At 42.8% G+C, this 20,973-nt stretch overlaps 1 protein-coding gene and 1 long non-coding RNA gene across 3 annotated transcripts; one reads left to right on the forward strand and one right to left on the reverse strand.

Moving 5' to 3' along the window:
- The first annotated feature begins 3,224 nt into the window (after positions 1-3,224).
- On the forward strand, positions 3,225-16,125 carry PARL (presenilin associated rhomboid like). 2 transcript variants are annotated; one of them, XM_068201361.1, is made up of 10 exons: positions 3,225-3,532; positions 3,624-3,822; positions 4,528-4,668; positions 7,146-7,194; positions 8,550-8,645; positions 9,982-10,131; positions 10,495-10,565; positions 11,918-12,019; positions 13,871-13,968; positions 15,740-16,125. In XM_068201361.1, the coding sequence occupies exons 1-10, from the start codon at positions 3,258-3,260 to the stop codon at positions 15,855-15,857; spliced, it is 1,299 nt and encodes a 432-aa protein (XP_068057462.1). In that variant the 5' UTR covers positions 3,225-3,257; the 3' UTR covers positions 15,858-16,125. The 2 variants fall into 2 exon arrangements, with proteins under 2 accessions (XP_068057462.1, XP_068057463.1); XM_068201362.1 differs by lacking the exons at positions 13,871-13,968; positions 15,740-16,125 and adding an exon at positions 12,263-13,177.
- LOC137480273 (uncharacterized) lies at positions 14,495-20,578 on the reverse strand. The gene is made up of 2 exons (XR_011002772.1): positions 17,590-20,578; positions 14,495-14,977 (listed from the first exon to the last, which is right to left on the reverse strand). It is a non-coding gene; the product is annotated as an uncharacterized lncRNA (long non-coding RNA).
- Positions 20,579-20,973: the final 395 nt, after the last annotated feature.

Genomic DNA, 20,973 nt, shown 5'->3' on the forward strand with positions numbered 1-20,973 from the left:
CAAATTACTCCTGATAAGGTCTTTGGAAGCAAAAGTGAGTGGTAAAGTATCTAAAATGGAAAGTTAAAAACCTCTTTTCTTTTTTATTTTGTTACATAGAAAAACAGAGGGAAAGCATTGATTACAACACTGGTTTCACTTATATATATACATTTCTAACATCAGCAGTATATGTCTTTGAACCTACTAAGCACTTAGTTCAGGCAAATTCTGAGGCTGACCCATGGCCACCAATGCAATCAGAAAGAGATAAAATGCAAATTTCAATACGGTACTAAACCACTTAGAGCAGTTTCCCATCACAGCTCACAGAGGTTTTCTCTCATCAGAGTCTGACCTTGGGGTGAGAAGGCAAACTCTTTTCATTACTAGTTAGGGAGAAGAAAAAAAAAAAAGGAATAATGTTAATTTATTTCCTACCACTTCCAAAGAATATGACTTTGTAACTTTGCTCCTGAAGTTGTCACAGCATTTTAATAAACTTATCAGTCTTATAGCCACTTGCAATTATAATATGCAGATCACTCTCATCTTGCTATTAACTTTGCCTTCAAACTACAAAATAACTTGGGGCCACATGGATGCCAACCTCCCACTAAAGCAGAGTTTCAGTGATGGGTCAGGTCACCCAAGCCTTATCCAGTCACAACAGAGGGGTGTCCAGAGCTGGAATTTGTACAACACACTCATGTAGAGCGTGTTCCTCTCTCCCTGCAGAACTTTTCCTGCTGCAATACGTGACTGCTGCCTCTCGTCCTCCACGTGCACCCTTGAGATAAATCACTGCTTATCCTGCTGCTGGATTTTGGCAGCTCTGCACTCTGTCTGGCGGCCCAGGCGTGTCTGGCATCGCGTGGGTGGCTTTGCTGTCCCATGAGTAGGAAGGTGCACACACCTTCTTCAGACTTACAAGCTGCTTTCAAAGCAAATGCCTGTTTTCTTTTCCCATTTAATTTCAGGAGGCTGGCAGTGTGTATAGCGGACTGGTCTCTGCAAGCACAGCTCTCCAGCCCTGCACAGCTTTGCTGGCATGGAGATGGTGCTGGGAAGAGCAGCACAGTGCCAGAGAGCAGGAGCCCTGGCTGGCAGCAAGGGCACCACAGGGGCAACTGTGGCACCTGCTCAGGCGTGTGTGGGTAACTACGGAATCACAGAACCACCGAGGTCGGAAGAGACCTTTCAGATCACCCGCTCCAACCACCCACCCACTGCCACTGCACCCCGAAGCCGCTAAACCACATCACCCCGCCCCAGGTGTGGACGCCTGTTGAGCCCCTCCAGGGTGGGGACTCCAGCCCCTCCCTGGCAACCTGTTCTGATGCCTGGCCTCCTGAACAGGGAAAAATATGTTTCTAATATTGAATCTGATTCTCCCGCCTCAGCTTAAAGCCATTTCCTCTGGTCCTCTCAGTGCAGACGTGGCAGAAGAGACTGGCCTCATCTCACTACAGCCTCCTGCCAGGGAGTTGTACAGAGCAAGGAGGTCCCTCCTGAGCTCCTGGAGATGAACAACTCCGGCTCCTTCAGCCACTCCTCATAAGACAAGTGTTCTAAACCTCTCACACAGTCCAGCGCCTCAATGTCCTTTTTAAAGTGAGGGGCCCAAAACTGCATGCAGAACTCGAGGTGTGGCTTCACCCATGCTGAGTACAGGGGATGATCACTTCCCTGGTCCTGCTGGCTAAACTATTCTTGATACAGATACAGGGAAGAGACTGGAAGGAGCTGGTGGGGTGGGAATCTGGTCATCCAGCAGCCCTTTGCTGGAGCAGCCCCGTGATAAGGTGAGGGAAGGTGAGGTGGGGTGGGGTGAAGTGAGGCGGGGCAGGGCAGAGGAGCCCAGGGAGGGAAGGTGCTGAGGTGTGGCAAGGATGTGGAGCCACACACAGAGCAAGGTAATGCTGAGGCAGCAGCTCCAGCCTCCACCTCGCCTCCTGGGCTGCTGCAGCCTAGGAAGAAACAAGCTCTGCCTATTCCATAAGGCTTCTAGAGAGCAGTACAATAAATCAGCCCTGCAGAGACCTTGATAAATCAGAGGGCTGGGCAATCACCAACTGTGTGAGGTTTTAAAAGGGAAAGTTCTGGAATCTGCACCTGGGGTGGGACAACCCCAAAGCACCTACAAACTGGGGAACAAGAACCTGGAAAGCAGTGCCTGAAAGGGACAGAGGAAAGGAACCTGGGGGTCCCAGTCAATGGCAAGTGACTATGAATCAACAGTGCCCTGGCAACCAGTGTGAAAAATGCATGTTTTATTATTGGCTTTTCGCAAATATTAAATTTAATACTATATGTATTATGTTATATTGATTAGAAGTGCTGTATTAACATTTTAATAGTATGGTATATGTAGTTTTGTAGTTCAAATAGAACCTAGGTATGTGGGTTTTTTTTTTTTACTAGCTCAAGCAAGAGATGAGATAATGAAGAAACTCTTCACACAGAGATGACAATGAAGGGGGCCCATAAAGAATTACTGCCTCCTTATCGGAAAAGACAAACATTCTTCCACCTTCTCTCCGTCTTTATGGGACCACCAGGATTAAGGGGAAGAAGGTGACAAAAACCAGAAAAGTTCTTAATTTGCAAGGAATTTATGCATCATGTATGAGATGTATGAATATGCAACAGGCTACTGCTTTTAAAGTTTATTCCTTTGTTCACAAGGTATGCTTATTGGGCTTAAGTGCCTGAGAGCATCCCGACGTCCGTAATTCTTTGCTTTTTATTGTCTTGTAATTGTCCTAACTCTAAATTTTCATTACTCTAATTGTATTACTATTTTTATGACTATTTTATTATTATTAAACTTTTAAAATTTTAAAAACCAAGTGATTGGCGTTTATAACACTCATGAGGGCAAGAGGAGGGAGAAGCACTGAGCTGTGGTGACCGGGGACACGAGGGAATGACCTGAAGCTGTGTCAGGGCAGGTTTAGGTTGGATATTAGACAAAGGTTCTTCATTCAGAGGATGGCTGGGCACTGGAATACGCTCCCCAAGGAAGCGGCCGCATAACAACGCCTGAGAGAGTTCAAGGAGCATTTGGACAACACTCGGGGGTACATGGTGGGATTCGCAGGGATGGTCCTGTGCGGAGCCAGCAGTGGGACTCGATGATCCTTGCGGGTCCCGTCCAACTCAGCACATTCTGTGGTTCAGTGAAACCAGGCCTCCAGCGCTGCCCACCACGGCCCGCGGCGGTGAGGGCGCTGCCCCGCTCATCATGGCGGCAGAGCAGGCACCACCCACCCGACATGGCGGTCCCGGGGAGGCTCCGAGCGGCGGCGCTGCCCGCTGAGCCCCGGCGGCGGCGCCGGGAGCTGCGCGGGCGCCCGTCCACCCGCCGTGCGGAGCGGCCCGGGAGCCGCGGGGAGCCGCGGGGAGCCGCGCTCGCCCTTTGCCATGCGGTGACCGAGCGGCGCCCCCGCCATCGGCGGGAAGATGTCTCCCGGCTGCCCCGGAAGCGCTCGGGAGGCGCCAACATGGCGTGGCGGTGCTGGGCCCGCGCCGGCGGTGCGCGGCCGCACAGGTGCGGCCGCCACGGAAAGGGACGGGAGGGGACGGGAGGGAAGAGGCGGCTGGGGCGGGCGGTGCTGACGGCTCGCATGTCTCCCCCGCAGGCTGGCGCTGCTGCTGCTGCAGCCGCGGCGGGGTTTCCGCCGGGCGCGGCCGCGGCCCGAGGAGCCCCCGGCAGCCGCCGCCGAGGCGCGGCCCGTCCAGCCGGCCCCGCGCCGCAGCCTCTGCCCGCCGTCGCCCACCGCGGCCGCCGGCCGTCCCTCGCCGCGCCGCCTGGTGAAGCCGCTCCTGTTCGCCGTAGGGGTGAGTGCTTCTGCGGGCCGGGCGTTGTGCACGGCTGGGGGGAGCGGGTCGGTAAGGAGCAGGTTCCGTCTGTCTCAGGAGAGTGCTTCCTCCTTGGGCTTCGCTTCTCAGCCCCGCAAAGTTAACGCAAGGTTGTTGGCCTAATACTGTAGGGTTATAATGAGCAAATACAAAGTAACTTAAGCTAAATCACTGGAAATACTGTAAAGGGATCCTACTTTCATTCCATTCAGGTGAACGTAGTAATGTCATTGAGCAGTTTTGTTTGTGAACCTTCTTGATAAAGCATCATCCCATGACACTGAACATTCAGTAAACCTGAGGAAATGGCCTCAAGATGCACAAGGAGAGATACAGATTAGATATTAGGGGGAAAAAATACCAGAAGAGGTTGCAAAGCATTGAAACAGACTGCCGAGAGCAGTGGTGGAGTCCCCATCCCTGAAAGTGTTCAGTGAACACGTGGATGTGGCACTCGAGGACACGGTGAATCAGTGGTGGTGCTGCCTTGACATTTGAACTCATGCTCTTAAGGTGTTTTCCAGCCTTAAGGGCTGTGTCATGCTGTCAGTCCCGCTGGCCAGCGGTGCCGCAGGGCCCGTTGCTCGCATCCCTCGGGGTGCGGCACTAGCCCGGCACTAGCCCGGCTGCCTCGGCCAGGCGTCGGGCGGAGCGGTCACTGAGCCTTTGTCCGGGATCGCCCAGTTCACAGGTTCGGCCTTCGGCTCCGCCGCCATCTGGCAGTACGAGTCGCTCAAGTCGCGCGTCCAGACCTACTTTGAGGGAGCTCGAGCGGACTGGATGGATAAAATGCGGCCGCAGAAGAGAGGCGACTTCAGAAAGCAGGTACGCAGAGCCAGCCCGGGCTGCTCGCACAGGGACGGGGCCCTGCGGGACTGCGAGGCACGGCTTCATCTCCTCTGGTGTGAGCATCGTTTGTACAACAGATACTTGTCCTGGATTTTCTGATTTGAACTTGCAGAAATACTGGCTTCTCAAAAAGTTACAGTAGATAAGTTGACTTGCAAAGGAAACGGATAGAATTAGTTCTAGAAAACTGTAACTCAATATCACTGCAAAGGTTATAGTGGAAAAATAGAGAAATAAATCATCCTCACCCAGAACTGCAGGAAAGAGAGAGAGGTCAGTAGAAAGAATTTGTTCATCTAAACTAGGTACCATTTGCTTTTTCACCATAAAAAAAACCCCAACAAATGTTCTTGCTTTATCTTAAGTGCTCTCAAAAGTGAACATGAATTCCCAGAGGACAAAACTAGATTAAACTCTCAATCTTATGCTTAAGGCTTTTTAGTGCTCTGGCTTCTGAAATGGATTTGTATTTTCAGCCTCTAATCCCTTAAAAATACAAGGTTTTAGAGGGCTTTTTTACTTTAAGAGCTGCCAGTTCCACACAAGTACTTTTGAGTTTGAGCAGCAAGAACAAAGTAAGCGCTGCAAGATTTGTTATAAATTTAGTTGGCATCCCAAAAGTATCAGCCATTTAGTTTAATTAAGTATACTTAAAACTAACCTAAACATTCATGTATGTTTGCATTTGTTTCAAGGTTACTACTGGCTTGTGATAGACCAGGCTTGATACTCTTTCAGGTGTGCTCATGCAAGGGAAGTAGAGCTGAGCGTGGAGCTGGAGAGGCTCGAGATCCTCTCGGGGACACACAGGAGCTGTTTTTCTAATGTGTATGGTGCACACCAGCACTGCTGTGGAAATGGGCACGTGGGATAACCCTGGTGGGCAGCAGAGCTCCTTGTGGCTCCTCACTCATGGCCCCCACAAGCCCCCAGTGGGCTGGGGGAAGAAGAAAAACAAGAAAACTTGGGAGTAAAGATAAAACAATCACCAAAAAAATTGTTTAGTAAGTGTGAGAAGAGAGAAGAAAACAAGTGATGCATAGATAGTCACTCACAATCTCCTGTGGAAAGACCATGCCCAACCAGTTCATGAGAAAAATATGTTAAAGCTCCTGAAATCCCCTCTTCTGGGGGGATGCCATTATTTGGTAGGGAATATCTCTGGTTAGTTCAGATCATCTGCTTGTTTGTGTCCCCTTCCAGCTTGTTGCAACCTGCAGCCACAGAGTGAGAAATGCAGAAGATCTTGATGATGTGCAAACACCATTCACCAGAATGTAGAACATTAGAACTGTCTTGGTCAAAAATCTAAAACACAGAACCATGTATAAGCTGCTAGAAAGAAAATTACCTTTATCCCAGCATACTTTCTAGCTTGGTGTTTATGAACTGCAGGGGAGATTGCAATCAGCACTTAATATTTTTAAATAATTATGTCTTTATACTTTTGTTTTCCTTCAAAACCTGAAGGGGAAGATCTGGTGATTAGCTATCCAAAAAGAAAACTAAACTGCCCCGTTGCTAATAGGCTTAAACTCCCAATCCCCATCTTCAATGGGTAAGTTCTATTTCTAAGAGTTCAGGAATATACCCTGTTGTTTCTGAGGGTATATAATCCTTGTAATTTTAGAAAAAATCATGTCTGTTCTGTGTTCTTATACTGAAGAATATCCTCTACCAGAGAATTAAACAAAAAATGCAATGAAGGTGTTACTTTGATATCAAATAGTGAATACTTTGTTTCATACAGCATTACATCCCCTGCCTCCAACCTGCAGATAATTTTTATGACATTGTCCCCATCAATATGGTTGGAAGGTCATTGAGGTAGCAACAAAATATATGTCCAAAATGATTACAAAAGCTGAGGAAGGGAAAGGGGGGTGCAATTTGTCTGTGGGCTGACTGCGCTCAAAATAAACTTTTTCAGGGGTTTTAAACTTGGAGGAGGGCTGGGTGAACGGAACGCAAGGGGGAATGGATTCCACATCTTGTGAGCCACCTCTGCAAAAGTGATCCTGGCACAAAAGTGGAATCACTCAAAGGTGGGTGGTGTGATGTTAGACAGCATTAGGGCGAGGCTTAGTCGAGGCAGGTTTTATGCTAACTTTGGCTAATCTGCTAAAGTCAGCATTATGGGCTAGATCTTTGTTTAATGCAAGCAGGGTAAACCCACTGGAGTTGTGCAAAAGAATGTAACCCCATTTTTTTGGAGAAACTCTTCATCCATATTGGGGTATTTTATGAAAGGGAGGGTAGATAGCTGTTCTTCAGTAAGGAAATGTCTACTTGAAAAGCTAAAGCAATCAAAAGTAAAAAAAAATTGAAACCAATTCACTTCACAGATTTCAAACAAATGCTTTCCATTCTTAAAAACGTATAAGCTTTACATGGCTGTTTTTGAAATTGCAATTGCTTCATGGTGGCATTGATGGACGACAATTCTGTTCCAGGTTAACAGCTGGTGGAATAACCTGACTGAGGGTCAGCGGACTGTGACAGGTTTGTGTTAGCTTACAAGTATTAGACATTCACAGGAAGAGAAATATGGCAAACAGGTACAGTATATTTAAACAGATGGCTTTCATACCATGTTTAGGTTGTTGGGCACAAAGCATGTGTAAATTTCACCTGCACATACACTATTTCTGCTACCATTCCTTCTCACAAACTATTTTTTGTATGCCTTAAAAATGTTCCCGTGCATCTGTGTGAGAGAGTGTGGAGGATTAAGTAAAATCCTCCCCCAGCAATATTTTGCTCACAAATTATGAAAAACAGCAAATGCTTTTAGAAGAAATAGGTGGATATGTTCCACTGAAATGTGGGAATGAAACATTCCCTAGTAGTTACATATTTGCAGTATAACATATGAAAAGTAGCAGAAAATTAGCCTTTGAGCTTTCCTTTGGTTACAATGTTGTTTTGATTGGTTAGCCTAATGCCAGCTGAAATCCCTGAGATAAATGTAATGCGTGAAACAAAATTGATGAGAACTTGATCCGAATCCAATAGCTGAGCCCTGTGTCCTGCTGCATATTCTACATTAAGTATTTACTGAATCAGTGTTAGCAGGTTGTTAGTGTAAGGTTACTTAAATGCCATTTAACAGTTATTTTCACCTTTCATGTTTCCAGCTATTATGAAACATTTTAAATACCTAAATGCTTGGACAGAAATAGAGAAGGCACTTTAAACAAGAAATCATACATTTTCATTATGTTTCCAATAATTTACACTCCTACTCAAAGTAAAGTAAGATAGCAGTAACATCTGTGAAGCAAAAAGCTGTGCTTTTGCTGTCTCCCAAAGGTCACTAACCCCTAGCAATGCCAGTTCAATTTTACAACTTTCTTAAAACCAAAACTTCCCCGCAGAAACGGACAGTGTGTACTGTGTATTTGTATGGTTCCCCCAGTCTTCTCCTCTTGTGCAGTTAAATGCATCTGTGCAGTAGATCCGTGGCATTTGGAAATAAATAGCAAGGGGGCAGGAAATGGGACCTCTTAGCTGGCTCCTGTTTCATTGATTCTGCAATTGAATATAGCACTTTGAAACCATAGCTTGAACCTTCTCAGCACAGATCTTTCTGGACTGTTGGATTTATTACACTGTATGTTAGAACAGTTGAAATGTCATATTTCTGAAAGACTTGCACTACATAAATGTAGCTTTCAGTATTTTTCATTGCTTTTTCTAAACGGTGTATAAAGTAAGAAGTAGATATTGCTTTTAATGGAATTGTGAAGAAAAAGTACAATTCTGCAAGCTGCCTTTTTAAATACTTTCTTTCAGTAAGCATTATGGTGTATTACAGTCATAATTTGCTTTCATACTTTCTTTTCCTCTCTTGACAGGTATTATAGCTGCAAATGTCTTTGTGTTCTGTTTGTGGAGACTGCCTGGCATGCGACGGATTATGTTTACATATTTCACCTCAAATCCATCCTCCAGTAAGTGAACAATAATTTGGGTGGCTTTCCTACACAGAGATGTAATAGAATAATACTGCAGAAGGCTCAGGTGGCACATGGCTTACTTAGATCTCCATCACCCACAAGCAATCTCGGTCATGCCCAAACACATTATTCCATCTAGGCAGAAAATGGTTTGAGGGGAAGAATGATAGAAGTAATGGATCTGATTTTTGAAAACAAACACAACTGGTGCTTTTCTAAATATTGGAACATCAAAACTGTTGCCTGCAATCTGGCCTTTTCCTACGTGCACTGGGATGCAGCTCCTGCCTGAATAACCCTGAGAGGTGCTCTTCCCAGTGACATCAGCCAAACCGCTTTCTACGACAGAGTGCAAATCAAGCCACTCAGTGGAGGAAAATAAGCTGTACTACATAATGGCATTCATAAACTAGACTCAAATGGGATTATTTCCCCCCTTTAATGTTCTGTGGGCTGCAGATAGAACCATCATCAGTCATGTGCATGTATGTTTTCATCAGTAGACAAGGATTAGTCTGGAGGTTGTGTACAGAGTCATTGCTTCAAAGCTGTGCTTTCAGTCACATTAAGAAAACCCAAACAAACCCAAGCACTAACTTGGCTTTCACTGTGTGTGAAATGTGCTGAAGATATTAACCTAGGGAAAGAATTTAGTAATATTTAATGCCAGAAAAATGAGGTTTCATTTCTACAGCAGAGAAAAGAATTAAAAGAACAAGGAGACAAATTTGTTTGGAAGGTACTTCCTGCTACCTCTTAATTTCTGCTGAAAACATGGAAACTCAACCAGTTCCCCAATGCACTCCAAAGCTAAAGATATCTGCTACCCAGATCTGAGCATGTCATCCCAAACACTCCTGTTTTAAATAATGTTGACCTTCAAACCTGCTAATTGGCTTGTTTGCATTTTCAAGGCTGCCATTTCAGTGAGTAGCTTTTTCAAAAAGGAAAACTATTTTTTCTGAGTTAATCTTTGTTGCAAATTCATTTTATATGGCTGCTCATGTATTAAAAATCATTCACCATATACATATATAAATGAAATACCTTTTTTCTTTTTCAAACCATAGGACACATAAGATAATGTTTTATATGAAACAATCCCCTGTTATTACAGCTTCCATATCTTTGGGGTATATGTTCTACCTTTCCAAAAGGCATTGCTTGGAATTTGAAATTTGTTCCATTGCTGGGTTTATTTCCTAGCTTGTATTTGAGAATCTAGGCATAATTATCCGAGTGTCTCTTGATAAATTTCTAGTCTATATGATGTGTAATTTGAAGCAAATTAAAATACTGATTTAATGTGCATTGCTTTTCTCTTTTTTAGGAGCCCTGTGTTCTCCCATGCTGCTCTCCACGTTTAGTCACTTCTCTCTCTTCCACATGGCAGCAAATATGTATGTTCTATGGAGCTTTTCCAGCAGCATTGTCTCTCTTCTGGGCTGTGAGCAGTTCATTGCAGTATATCTTTCTGCTGGTAATGTTAAATATATTTATATTTACAACACTTAGAAAATATGTGTTCATACAAGTAAAATTGTAGTGTGCTTTATTAACAGCTATATGATGACAGATGGCCATTGTTCAGTCCCACACATTGCTTTATACTAAAGGCAGTACTACTTTGCTGTCATACAGATTTTTTTGTGGGTTTAAGATACTGGGCTTTGAAATATGATAAAACCATATCTGGTTTTAATTCCTGCTTTAGTACCAAAATAAAACAGCTCTTAACACAGTCTCTTGGAATTTTTGTGACAAAAGAAGACAGTTAATTTGTACTTTCTGCTACTGGTCTGCATTGCTGCCATCATTTCCAGTAGTAATTTCTCTTTTTCAGGGGTTATCTCCACTTTTGTCAGTTATGTTGCTAAAATGGCCACGGGAAGGTTTGAACCATCCCTTGGAGCTGTAAGTATCTTGGAATATGAGACACTGATCGTGATCTTTGAAGCCAGTTTGAAAGCCTGCTGTATTCTTTCACCTCTTTAAAAGCCAAGAGTATATTTGGGGTAATAGAAACTAGAAAGGTTTACCAAAATCATGTAACCAGCTACGAACTGGTTCTCCTGTGCAACAACTTGCCTGTTCCTCAGATATATTACCTCTGCTGCAGCAGCTGCCCAGAGCCAACACCACTTAATGCTGAGGGTTGTAAATGAGTCCTGAACAGCAGGAGCTTTTGTCCCTGAGCAGATCAGTTAGGTAACTTTTTATTGCAAAAATGGTATTTCGTAATTGTGTAGCAGTCTTCTCTAATTAAAAATAGAATACTTTGGAAAGAGATAATGTAATCAGACAATCAAACTCAGCATGTGATCCCAGTGGAAGTTGTAGGGCACGCTGTGCAGGAAGGGCAGCACTCCTGCCAGAAGTCTCACCCAATGAACGATATGAGGCAGGCTGAGGAGCTTCTGTAGCTGCCAGTTCTTTCCAAGTGTTTTTAGTAGTAGAATGTTTTAAAACATTTAACTTGCATTAAATTTGAGGTTAACCTAGACATTTGCCAGGTTTTAAAGGCTTAACTTACTATACTAAATAATTTTGATAAAAGCCCAAAGTCAGATTCTTAGTATTCTGTTAGAATGAAAAAAAATGTTTAGCTGTGCTGAAGTTGGAACTTTCAGAAATGCTGTCTGAGTATTGTCCCTTTGTCTTATGAATGAACTATATCTGGAGCAAGTGACTTTCCCTTAGTCTTACTGATCTGAACTTACTGAAATTACCACACATTGCATTAGTTTACTGCATTCAGAGCCTTTCTGTTGAGATTATTTCAGGGATACAAAACCCCATGTTCAATTTAGTGTACAGTCCAGGGAATTGCTTGTTTCACTGACAAAAGATTTTTGTTCCTGCCCATCTGTTATTTTCCTTGGTTTTGTACAAGTTTCAGAGTGCTTTGCTTCATCAGATGTATCTGTGCTTGATTAATACATATTAGATTTCTAGGGTTTACTTGGGAAAAAGCACATTTCCAGAAATCATTATCTTAAATTCAGGAGTCTGTATTTCTTAATTATATAATATGATTTGAAGGATGTATTTCCCCAGTGTTTACAATTCCAGATATTGAAATTAAATAGTTGTGTCTTGTTTTATTTTTATTTGGAACTTTTCTGTGGTGCTTTGTTCTTTGAGGTTTACCACAGGGCTGCATTTGAAAATAAAATCCAAAAGGAAAACAGGTTCACATGCAGAAAAATACATTTTCCCTTATGTAACATCTTAGCTTGCTCTGATGTGTTTTCCTGTATTTCCAGTCAGGAGCTATAATGACTGTCCTTGCAGCCGTGTGTACGAAGATGCCAGAAGCAAAACTGGCCATCATACTTCTTCCGATGTTCACATTTACAGCAGGAAGCGTAAGTGCCTTTCAACTTCAAAGAAATGCTACACTCAAAACATTTTCCCCTTCCCTCTTTAGTATCTGAGCATGTGTCCTCTTCCTCTGTGTTTCTAAGCTGTTAAATTTATTTTGAAAGAGAAGAGGGGCCATGGAATCCCAGGGATTGATTCTGAATTGTTGCAGCCTAGCAGAGTCATTACAGCAGAGTGTGATGAATTCAGAATTATCCTAAATTCCATCCTCCACGGGTCTGTTTCAGATTTAATCCCAAGAAGTGAAAGAAGTTGGGAGGGAGTCAGGTTCACCTGTCTGAGGAAACCTACATATACATCCTCTTCTTTCTGATGGGTGGTATTTTTGTAGCAGCACTTGAAACGGGCTGATGTAAAACTGCTATATGGTCTTTAAAAAAAATTTTATCAAGATGAGAAACACAGGATTTCACTTCTCAAGATTATATTCCAGCCCTGGAGGAACATTTTCCTTCTCTTTTGCATATCATCTTTTGATACTTTTAGGAACGCTGTTGGAATTAGAAGTAGGCTACTGAGACTTGTCTTCTTGTGTAGTACTAGGACTCCTTTTTTTGTTTCATTAAGTTCTTTTATGCACATCCACTGCCACATTTAAGAAAAGCTTCTCATGTGTATCTTAACTTGCTTTAATAAGTTAATCATGTTTGGTCCACTACTTAAAGGTGTTTTACTGCTTAAAGCAGTTAAGCCAGGTCATTCCAAGATCATGAAATTTAATACTCTTTGTAAGTGAAGCTTATAGAATTGAACAAACATTCTTGAATGTAGCCTTCATGTTTTTCTTGCACTTCTGCTAGGGTTGACCTGGGGGTTTTGGGGTTTTTTTTGCATGCTACCCTTTAAGTGCATCTTTCTTTAAAAAGGCGGCCAGGGAGGAAAGATAGGTAGCGCCACAGAGAGCATTGCCATGAGCAAGTGCTCACTGCAAAACAAGAGTAATGTCAGCTATTGCAGTAGAAACATTGGAATGATTCTGGCCCAGCTATATAATTGTATAATTGTATATCTAAACTTTACAAACTCATTTAATCTACTTTACCTGTACTGTAACGGGCTTTCAAATTAAACAAGCCAGTGTAGCAAGGGAGCTCCTATTCCAACACCTATGCTTAAGGAAAGAAATCCTGCCTAAAGTACCATTTCATTTCATCCTAGCATTAAATCCTAGCATTTCATCCTAGCATTAAATCTGTCAGTCTTTATGAAATGAGGCATTTAGTAAAATCTTGTCTATTGACAGTTACGATGCCTTGTGTCTCCTGAAGATGGTACACCAGCAGCTCGTGCTGCTCTGCTGTGGAGTTATGCACTGTGATCCTGATTTTCTGCCTTCCAACAAATATTAATATCAGATAAGACAACGGGGATGCTGCCTCACATGTTTCATCCACTAGAGGGTTGTGTTCAGGAGCACAGATGCACATTAATCTAAGCTACATCAGAATCAGAGAATGAGAATCTTGCAACTACATATTTTGTGGTGTCTTTTATAGCATGTACTCTTTAAAGTAATTTCTGTTTCCTCCTGACCCAAGTTTGGAATGTATTTGTAGCTTTAGAAATTAAGATTGGAAGAGACTGAGTGTTCAAAAAGGACACATTCCCACCCTGCACTATTCTGTAGCTGCTCACATCTGTATTTTGACAGCACAATACAGCTGGAGACTGAGTCTGTTGTTTTAAAACATTTTTTACAGTAATTTCTTTGATACAAAATCTATAGGATATTTTTTTATTCCAAATTTTTGCTCTGTACTAGAATAGAAAACTGTTATCATTGGCCATTTTTTGCTGTGACTGATCCTGTCCATTCCATGTTCTCTCGTTTCTAGGCTTTAAAAGCCATAATTGCATTTGACACTGCAGGGCTTGCTTTAGGCTGGAGACTTTTTGACCATGCTGCACACCTTGGGGGAGCTCTCTTTGGAATGTAAGTCTGTATTTACTAACTCTGTTTTGTACTTAAATTAATCCTGTATTTTTCTCTTCCTATATTGCTGAAGTGTGGGGACTTTGCTGTAAAGTTGTCTTAACTAGCAATGAGTACAACTCACTGTTACCCTTTTAGTGCTGTAAATTTTTATGGAAAACATTGTTAACTGATGAACTGAAAGAATTGAGCTGAACTGCCTTAGAATCATGAATTAAATGTCAGGTGGTACTGTAACCTGGGCTGGCTGTTTCTGTCTTGCACTTGCCAGCACATTGAAGAGAGTCACAAGGCAGAAAGGATTCTCACAAAACACAGAACGGACAAATTAAAATAACTTCAAAGAGCTAAAATATGTTTTCGTGTCTAATTGCCAATTTACAGAGAGCTACAGAGTTAATAAAAGCTCAGGCCAAATTCCTATGAGCAGCCTCGAGTGTGGTTTTGTGAGTGCAGCTGTGTTGCCTTTGTGGGAACAAATTAGTAAATTACTTCTTCCTAATTAGTAAGAACTACTAGGAACAAGTTTATAGGAAACAGTTCTGTATTGTTCCATGTTTGAACTACATTGAATTTTTCCCCTTCTACCCAATTGCACTTCTATTGCTAAGTGCATTTTTTAATATTTTAGGTAGGCATTTGAAAAGACTACCTGAGATTTCACTAGGCCAGACTTAAAGGCAAACCAGCTTGTAGACCAAATTGTTTCCTATTTCTTGGCTTTGGTGTCAATAAGTTCTGTGCTGTACAGTCTCCCTTTCTCCCTGTCTCTGGTATCACACATGCATCTGATGTAATCTTGCTGATTCATAACTGCTTTCTGTCCTGATGGATCTGAATCAGCTTGTTCATTGTAATGAAGGAACAATCTGCATTGGTAAGGTTCACATATTAAAAGAGGATAGCAGTTGCAGTAAAAATGGTGTGGAGTTGGCAAGTTTCTTGCTTTCCTCGCCTACATATGTTTTACCTGTTTGTTCTACTCAGTGATGATTTTGGTCACTTCATCCTAAAAGAGAAAGGGCCTTATTTAGGACCGATGTTGAATGACCAAAGTAGTTCCTGTACGTTGCCTCCCACTTTAGAAAGCAGCTGTATGATTAAAGGGATGGCCTGTTCACTGGCTGCTGGCTCACAGAGAAATGCCTTTGTTCCTCAGGATTCAGTGTGGAATTGGGCTTGGGAGAGAACCTTCAACCTATTTCCATGTGGTTGCTTCCCCTCATGCCTCTCTATCATAACCTCCCTTGCTTAATCACTTATGTTGATATTCATGTATTAGCATATATAATTGTCTGTGAATATAAACACAGCTAGAACACTTTGATAGATTGATCTTTAGGCACATATAGAAGAAAATTCATCTTGAATGGAACATGGTTGTTCTTTATGGGGCAGTTGTATTTATATAGGAGAAGAAAGAACACTTTCCCTTGGTGTTGTCAGTAAGGATCAGCACAAGCAACAGAACTGCTTTAACAGTCTTTAAAGAGAGATAATTTTTTATGCCTTTCTAAGTAGAAATCACAACAGCTCAAAATTAAAGGCAGGAAAACTGTTCATTCTCAGGACTGAGACAAACAAGAACAACAAAGTTAACTGTTCAGACTCCAGAGAATGAGTGGCTTACCTGGCTGTTTTCCAAGCACGTTGTTCTTTGTGCCTTAGTTTCTCTTGTCTCTTATACTGACTATTTCCTTGATTTCAGGCTCAGCCTGTTTTCCCTCAGATGCAGAGGGAAGTCACAGTTAACTTTGACTTTCTTTCCCAGGTGGTACGTGACCTATGGCCACGAGCTCATATGGAAGAACAGAGAACCACTGGTGAAAGCTTGGCATGAAATGAGGACAAAGAACACAGGAAAGGGAGGAGGTGGAAGATCTAACTGATTCTAATCCTAGAGATTCCTTGTGCCCAAGTGGTATTTTACTTGAAGACATGGGATTGAATTGGTTTTGAAGGTTTTTTTGCTACTCCACATTAAGCCTCTAAGGAGCTGAAGTTTCTAATGTAACAAAATTATGTTACAAAAATTCATATCCACAGAAAATGAACTCTGACAAAGGTGGAACAATAAAGGTTTTTATTCTATTGCTTTCTGAGGTAACAGTCTGCATTACCTTTTTAAAGGTGGAATAAAACATGTTTTTCAATTAAGTGACCTAAATCTCTGTCAAAAAAAAAAATTAAAATGGGGTGCAACTGGTTAATACTTAGGAAGATAAACATTTTCAGAACTGAGGAAGTTAAGGGATCACACATACCCCCAGTATCTGCCAGACAATACAAGGTGCTTGCTTTCCTAGAAGGGAAAGTGGGACTCAAATAAGGCTAATAAGGTGAAGTGGTTTTAATTGCTGAATTTATTGGATGAAGTGAGGCAATGGTCTTGTTTGATTTGAAACTTGAAATATGTGAAGCAATACTGGATTGTTTGCCAAGGCTTATGTACTGGTTTAATGGTCCAGCTTTGTCACCTGTGGCTTATTCAACTTATTTCTGTTGAATTCCAACAAGCTTTTAGATCTTGTTCGATTTTACTGCAATAACAAACCAGAAGTCCAACAATATCATTTTCATAATTACATGCAGGGGAAGAATGACATACTGTGGTTTTTGATATTCTACCACGAGTTGCACTGCTTTCTGTATTCTTTCACTGTTGATTTGCAGGTGGGGTAGAGGGGTATTCATTAAGCTGTGCTGTATTGTTACTTTTCTTTAAGGTTTTTCTAAGAATTTTAAACCTGGAACATCTGGTTCAGAATCTGCCAGTTTTAGAAAATAAGCAGCTTCAGCAAAAATAGATGAGGTGACCGAGATGAGCAATGCTGTAAACAGAAGTAACTGCTAAAGTAAACCTGAGGGTAGCACCATGACCAGCGTTCCTATTTTACAAGTGAAAACTGGGTTTGGGGTGTGCTGCTGCTCTGTGCCTGTCATGGCATGGTTCTGAACCCATTGCAAAAGGCTGAGAAATCTGCCCAGACACAAGCTGGTGGGTTCCAGCCCTTAACTCTTTCCTGTCAGCTGAGTTAGTCCTTCCACATGGACTGACCTGCCAAAGAACGTGTTGCATTTGTAAGAAGCAGCTTTGTAGGTGTTTTTACTTTACAGCAATGCCTCACATAAAATAAATTTTCTGTGGGGAAAGGGAATACATAATGCTAAGTGGCACCAGTTTTAATAAATGATGGAATACAAAATTGGTGTAAACTCCCTGTCCCAGGCCAGTGCTTTTTTAATTTTTTTTCTTCTTTAGAAAAATGAGGCACCTGAGGATTTGTAACTTCATGTGCCTGGTGACGTAGATGCTTAAAAATGAAGGAGGTGGAGTACCTTACCTTACCAAATATTCCCTTGCTCTTCTGAAGTTTTCTAGCTTTCAATTTCCAGTCTATCACGTACTCCCCTTTCCTGGTCTGTGCTGTGGTATTCTGGCCAAGCATGCTGGTTCTCAGAGCTTCAGCCACAGAGCAGCCCTGCCTGCAGCAGAGAGAGGGCAGCCCAACACGCAGCGAGAGCACAGCACAGCCACTGAGAAGCCAGCAGCAGCAGATGGCCTCTGAACAGGCTTGTCCTAAGGGAGCATTTCATGCCAGAGAAGCTCAAAAGCTATACCTCAGACTACTCCACATGCTGGGTTTGCATCTATTGTCTTTGTCCACTCTTTTTTCTGCCTGTTTCTCTTCCTTGTGTTACCTCTTGTCCACTCAACAGTTTACCTAGTCTCATCAACAATGATTTATTTGCTGAGAATTTTTCAGAGATCCTGGCTGAAAGCAGCAGGGAGTAATGCTGCAGGAAATAGAGTGTATTAAACCTGAAGAACATTATATTTTACAGGTCTAGTAGGATGAGCCAAAGTTGCAATTAAGTTCTTCAACATAGCACCAGTACCTCCTGGCCCTGTATCATCTGCAGAGAGTGAAGTCCCACTTGTGCTGTGTTAGAGCTCCCTGCAGCGTTGCTGCAGTCTTTCAGCTTGCAGGAAGGCACTCAAGGCACCTGAAAAAAACATCCTGGAACTGCCACAGAGGTTTGGAAGTCATCAGCTTTCCAGCCAGTGGCTGTGGTTTGAGGGTCTCATGCCTAAGCTTCACCTCAACTTTAGGCATAAGAGCATTCACCCTTCTGAAGGCTGTTAGTATCTCAATCTTCCTCATTTACAGAGACCCTAGAGCTGTGTACCATACGTAAGGTTGTACAGAAATCTTCACCAAGCAGTGGGTTTCATATCATTTTGCACCTGAGCCTTTCTGCGGCATTGTCTGGGAAAGACAAACTATCTTTTCCGTCCAAAATTACTTTAAAACTGCAATAGGAAAACCAATTCTTGAGTCACTCAGACAGGGAATGCCCTGAAGTTACAACAGCTCACTAGAGTGCATTAGAGACCTTTCTGGCAAGCAAATACCCTTGCAAAATGTGGCATCAACACGTGTCAGTATCTCAGCATTTAGTCACACCTTTGACTGAAAAAGAAATTAGAAAAATAATAGAAAAAGCCCAAAATCCAACCCAAGAGAAAAACAACAAAAAGAACCAATCACCTAAAACTAAACCAACCACACAGAAAGACTATCCCCTCCCTTTTCAAAGAGATTATTGTGAATAAAAATACAATGTGGTGATTATGTGGACACTTGGCAGAGACAACAGCTAGTGTTGGTGTAGGAAAACAGCACTAAGTATAAAGTCATGGTTAATCATGTAGAGACACAATTCTTCATCCTTTTTCAGGGGCTTTAAAATCTGCTTTGGCCCTATGTTTAAGGAATAATTTGTTTCAGTGATCTGCTCTATTGGAATTGCATTTTAGTGTTAAAACTGTTTGAGCTTTCAGCCCCCATTCCTGGCAACAAGCTGTTTTGCTTTCTGATTTGATGGCTTTTGTCTTTGTGTTGCAGTATTCCACCCCTCCTCCTCCCAAGCTTTTAATCATGACAAATCTTCTAAATGCAGACAACTTTTTAATCTCATCCAGCATCTTCTGGTTTTCCTGTCTGAGTTAGCCTTTGTGCCAATTTCATCCTATGAGCAGCTGCTCAAAGCACTCCCTGATGCTGTAGGTGGGCTCAGAGACATGCAGTGCCAGAACTGAACTCAGTACTAGGAAGCGTCAGGCACAGGATGAGCAGAGACATCCGATTTATTCGCCAATGTATTTTGCTAAGTCAGGCCTAGGAACAAGGATCAGAGCATCATTTGTACTGTGCCAGTGATAACATGATAAAGCAGATGTTCTGTTTTCTCCCATGGCTGTAAAGTCTGTTTCTCTTTACCAGATATGAATTATTTTTAAAAATTACAACATAGAATAAAACAGTTCCAGAAAACCAAGAACAGGAGAAAATTAATACATGTCTCCCTTGATATTCCTAAAAGTAAAATTACACTTGTGGAGATTTCAGACAACAAATGAAACACAGGATCCAATAGCCTATATAGTATTGTGACGAGTTCTTGTGTTGAGATCAAAATGTTTTTACCTGACATTTCTGAGTCTCCTTGCCCCAGCACATGTGAGGAGGGGGGGATGGTGAAATCAAAACTGGTAGCAGCAGGGGCAAGTGCTAAACCAGATATTTAGAACAACAGGATCATCTGCAAAGGAATTTCTTTTTGTCCCATGATTGTGTTTCAGAGGGGCCAAACACTCAAGGAGAGGTTCTGCCCCAGGCCACATGCACATTTCTTGTTCTCCTTAACCCCAGGAGAAGGTGTAAATCTGGACTGAAGTGAGGTGCTAATACACTAGGATAGAAACCGCTTAGCTGAAACAAAGCAATAAATTTTACCTTCTCAAGTTCCATTGCATAATTAATTTCTTAATAAAGCTTCACAGAATGGTGGGGGTTGGGTTGGAAGGGACCTTAAAGATCATCTCATTCTACCCCACTGCCATGGGCAGGAACACCTTCCACTATCCCAGGTTGCTCAGAGCCTATCCAACCTGGCCATGGACACTTCCAGGGATGGAGAATCCACAGCTTCTGTGGGCAACCTGTTCCACGGCCTCACCACCTTCATTAGGAAAAAAATTATTTCACTATTTAATCTAAACCTGCCCTCTTTCAATGTAAGGCCATTAGCTCTCGCTTATTAGATAACCACCTGTAATTGGATTATTATATTCTGAAATGAAATGCCTGTCCTGATAGCCTTTTAATAGATTTTCCGATAGGTGGCATATCAGTTTGTGTTCTTCACTTTTACAGCCTTGCATTTCACAGTTTGGTGACCCTTTGGGAGATTCAGCTTTGATAATAATGCACTGAATGGGGAATTGTGGAGGAGCATTATGTAATAAGTGGCTACCAGCCATAAAATGTCAAATTTCAAAAGCCTGACTTTATTCCTGATGCAATTCTGTCAGCTTCAATGGTTTGTGCCAGGACTGTTTGGTTTTGAACCTGAATCTATAAAAGGAAAGCTGTAATTTGCAGTCTCCACCGAACAGTAAAGGATGCAGGTCCTATATTGAGATATATAATAGATGCTTGGATTTTGGTAAATAGTATTTTAAAAGAGAATTGGTTAAACTGTTAATATAAATGAAGGGGGATTATGAGAGGTGGGGATTTGTACAAAGCTCTTGGAAACCAACATCGTAATGCTGCTGTTTCCCACCCGGATAATTCATTTTATAAGCGCCAGGTTTCGCATACAAATGCTTTTCTAATCCTAAGTGCTTACGGCTGCCTCGAAGGTACAATTGAGCGGTACCATCCAGCTAGAGCGGAGCAGCGTTCCTCGCCTGGCCGGTGCCGTCACTGGACGCGCTACGGCGCTCCCGGGCACAGAGCGGCTCCTAAAGCACCGACAGACACTGGGACCCGAAGGAGCACGGGCAGAGCCGGTCCCCCCCGGGAGGCAGACGGGGGGCGCAGCCCGGCGGGGTCCGGTCCTGGCCGCGCTCCCCACGCTCCGCACCGCCGCCAGCCCCCGCAGCTGCACGGGGCTCCCGCCGGCAGCCGGGTCACGTGTGCGGGCCGTAATCCC

Source organism: Anomalospiza imberbis, chromosome 10 (genome assembly GCF_031753505.1).
Source record: "Anomalospiza imberbis isolate Cuckoo-Finch-1a 21T00152 chromosome 10, ASM3175350v1, whole genome shotgun sequence".
NCBI lineage: Eukaryota > Metazoa > Chordata > Aves > Passeriformes > Viduidae > Anomalospiza > Anomalospiza imberbis.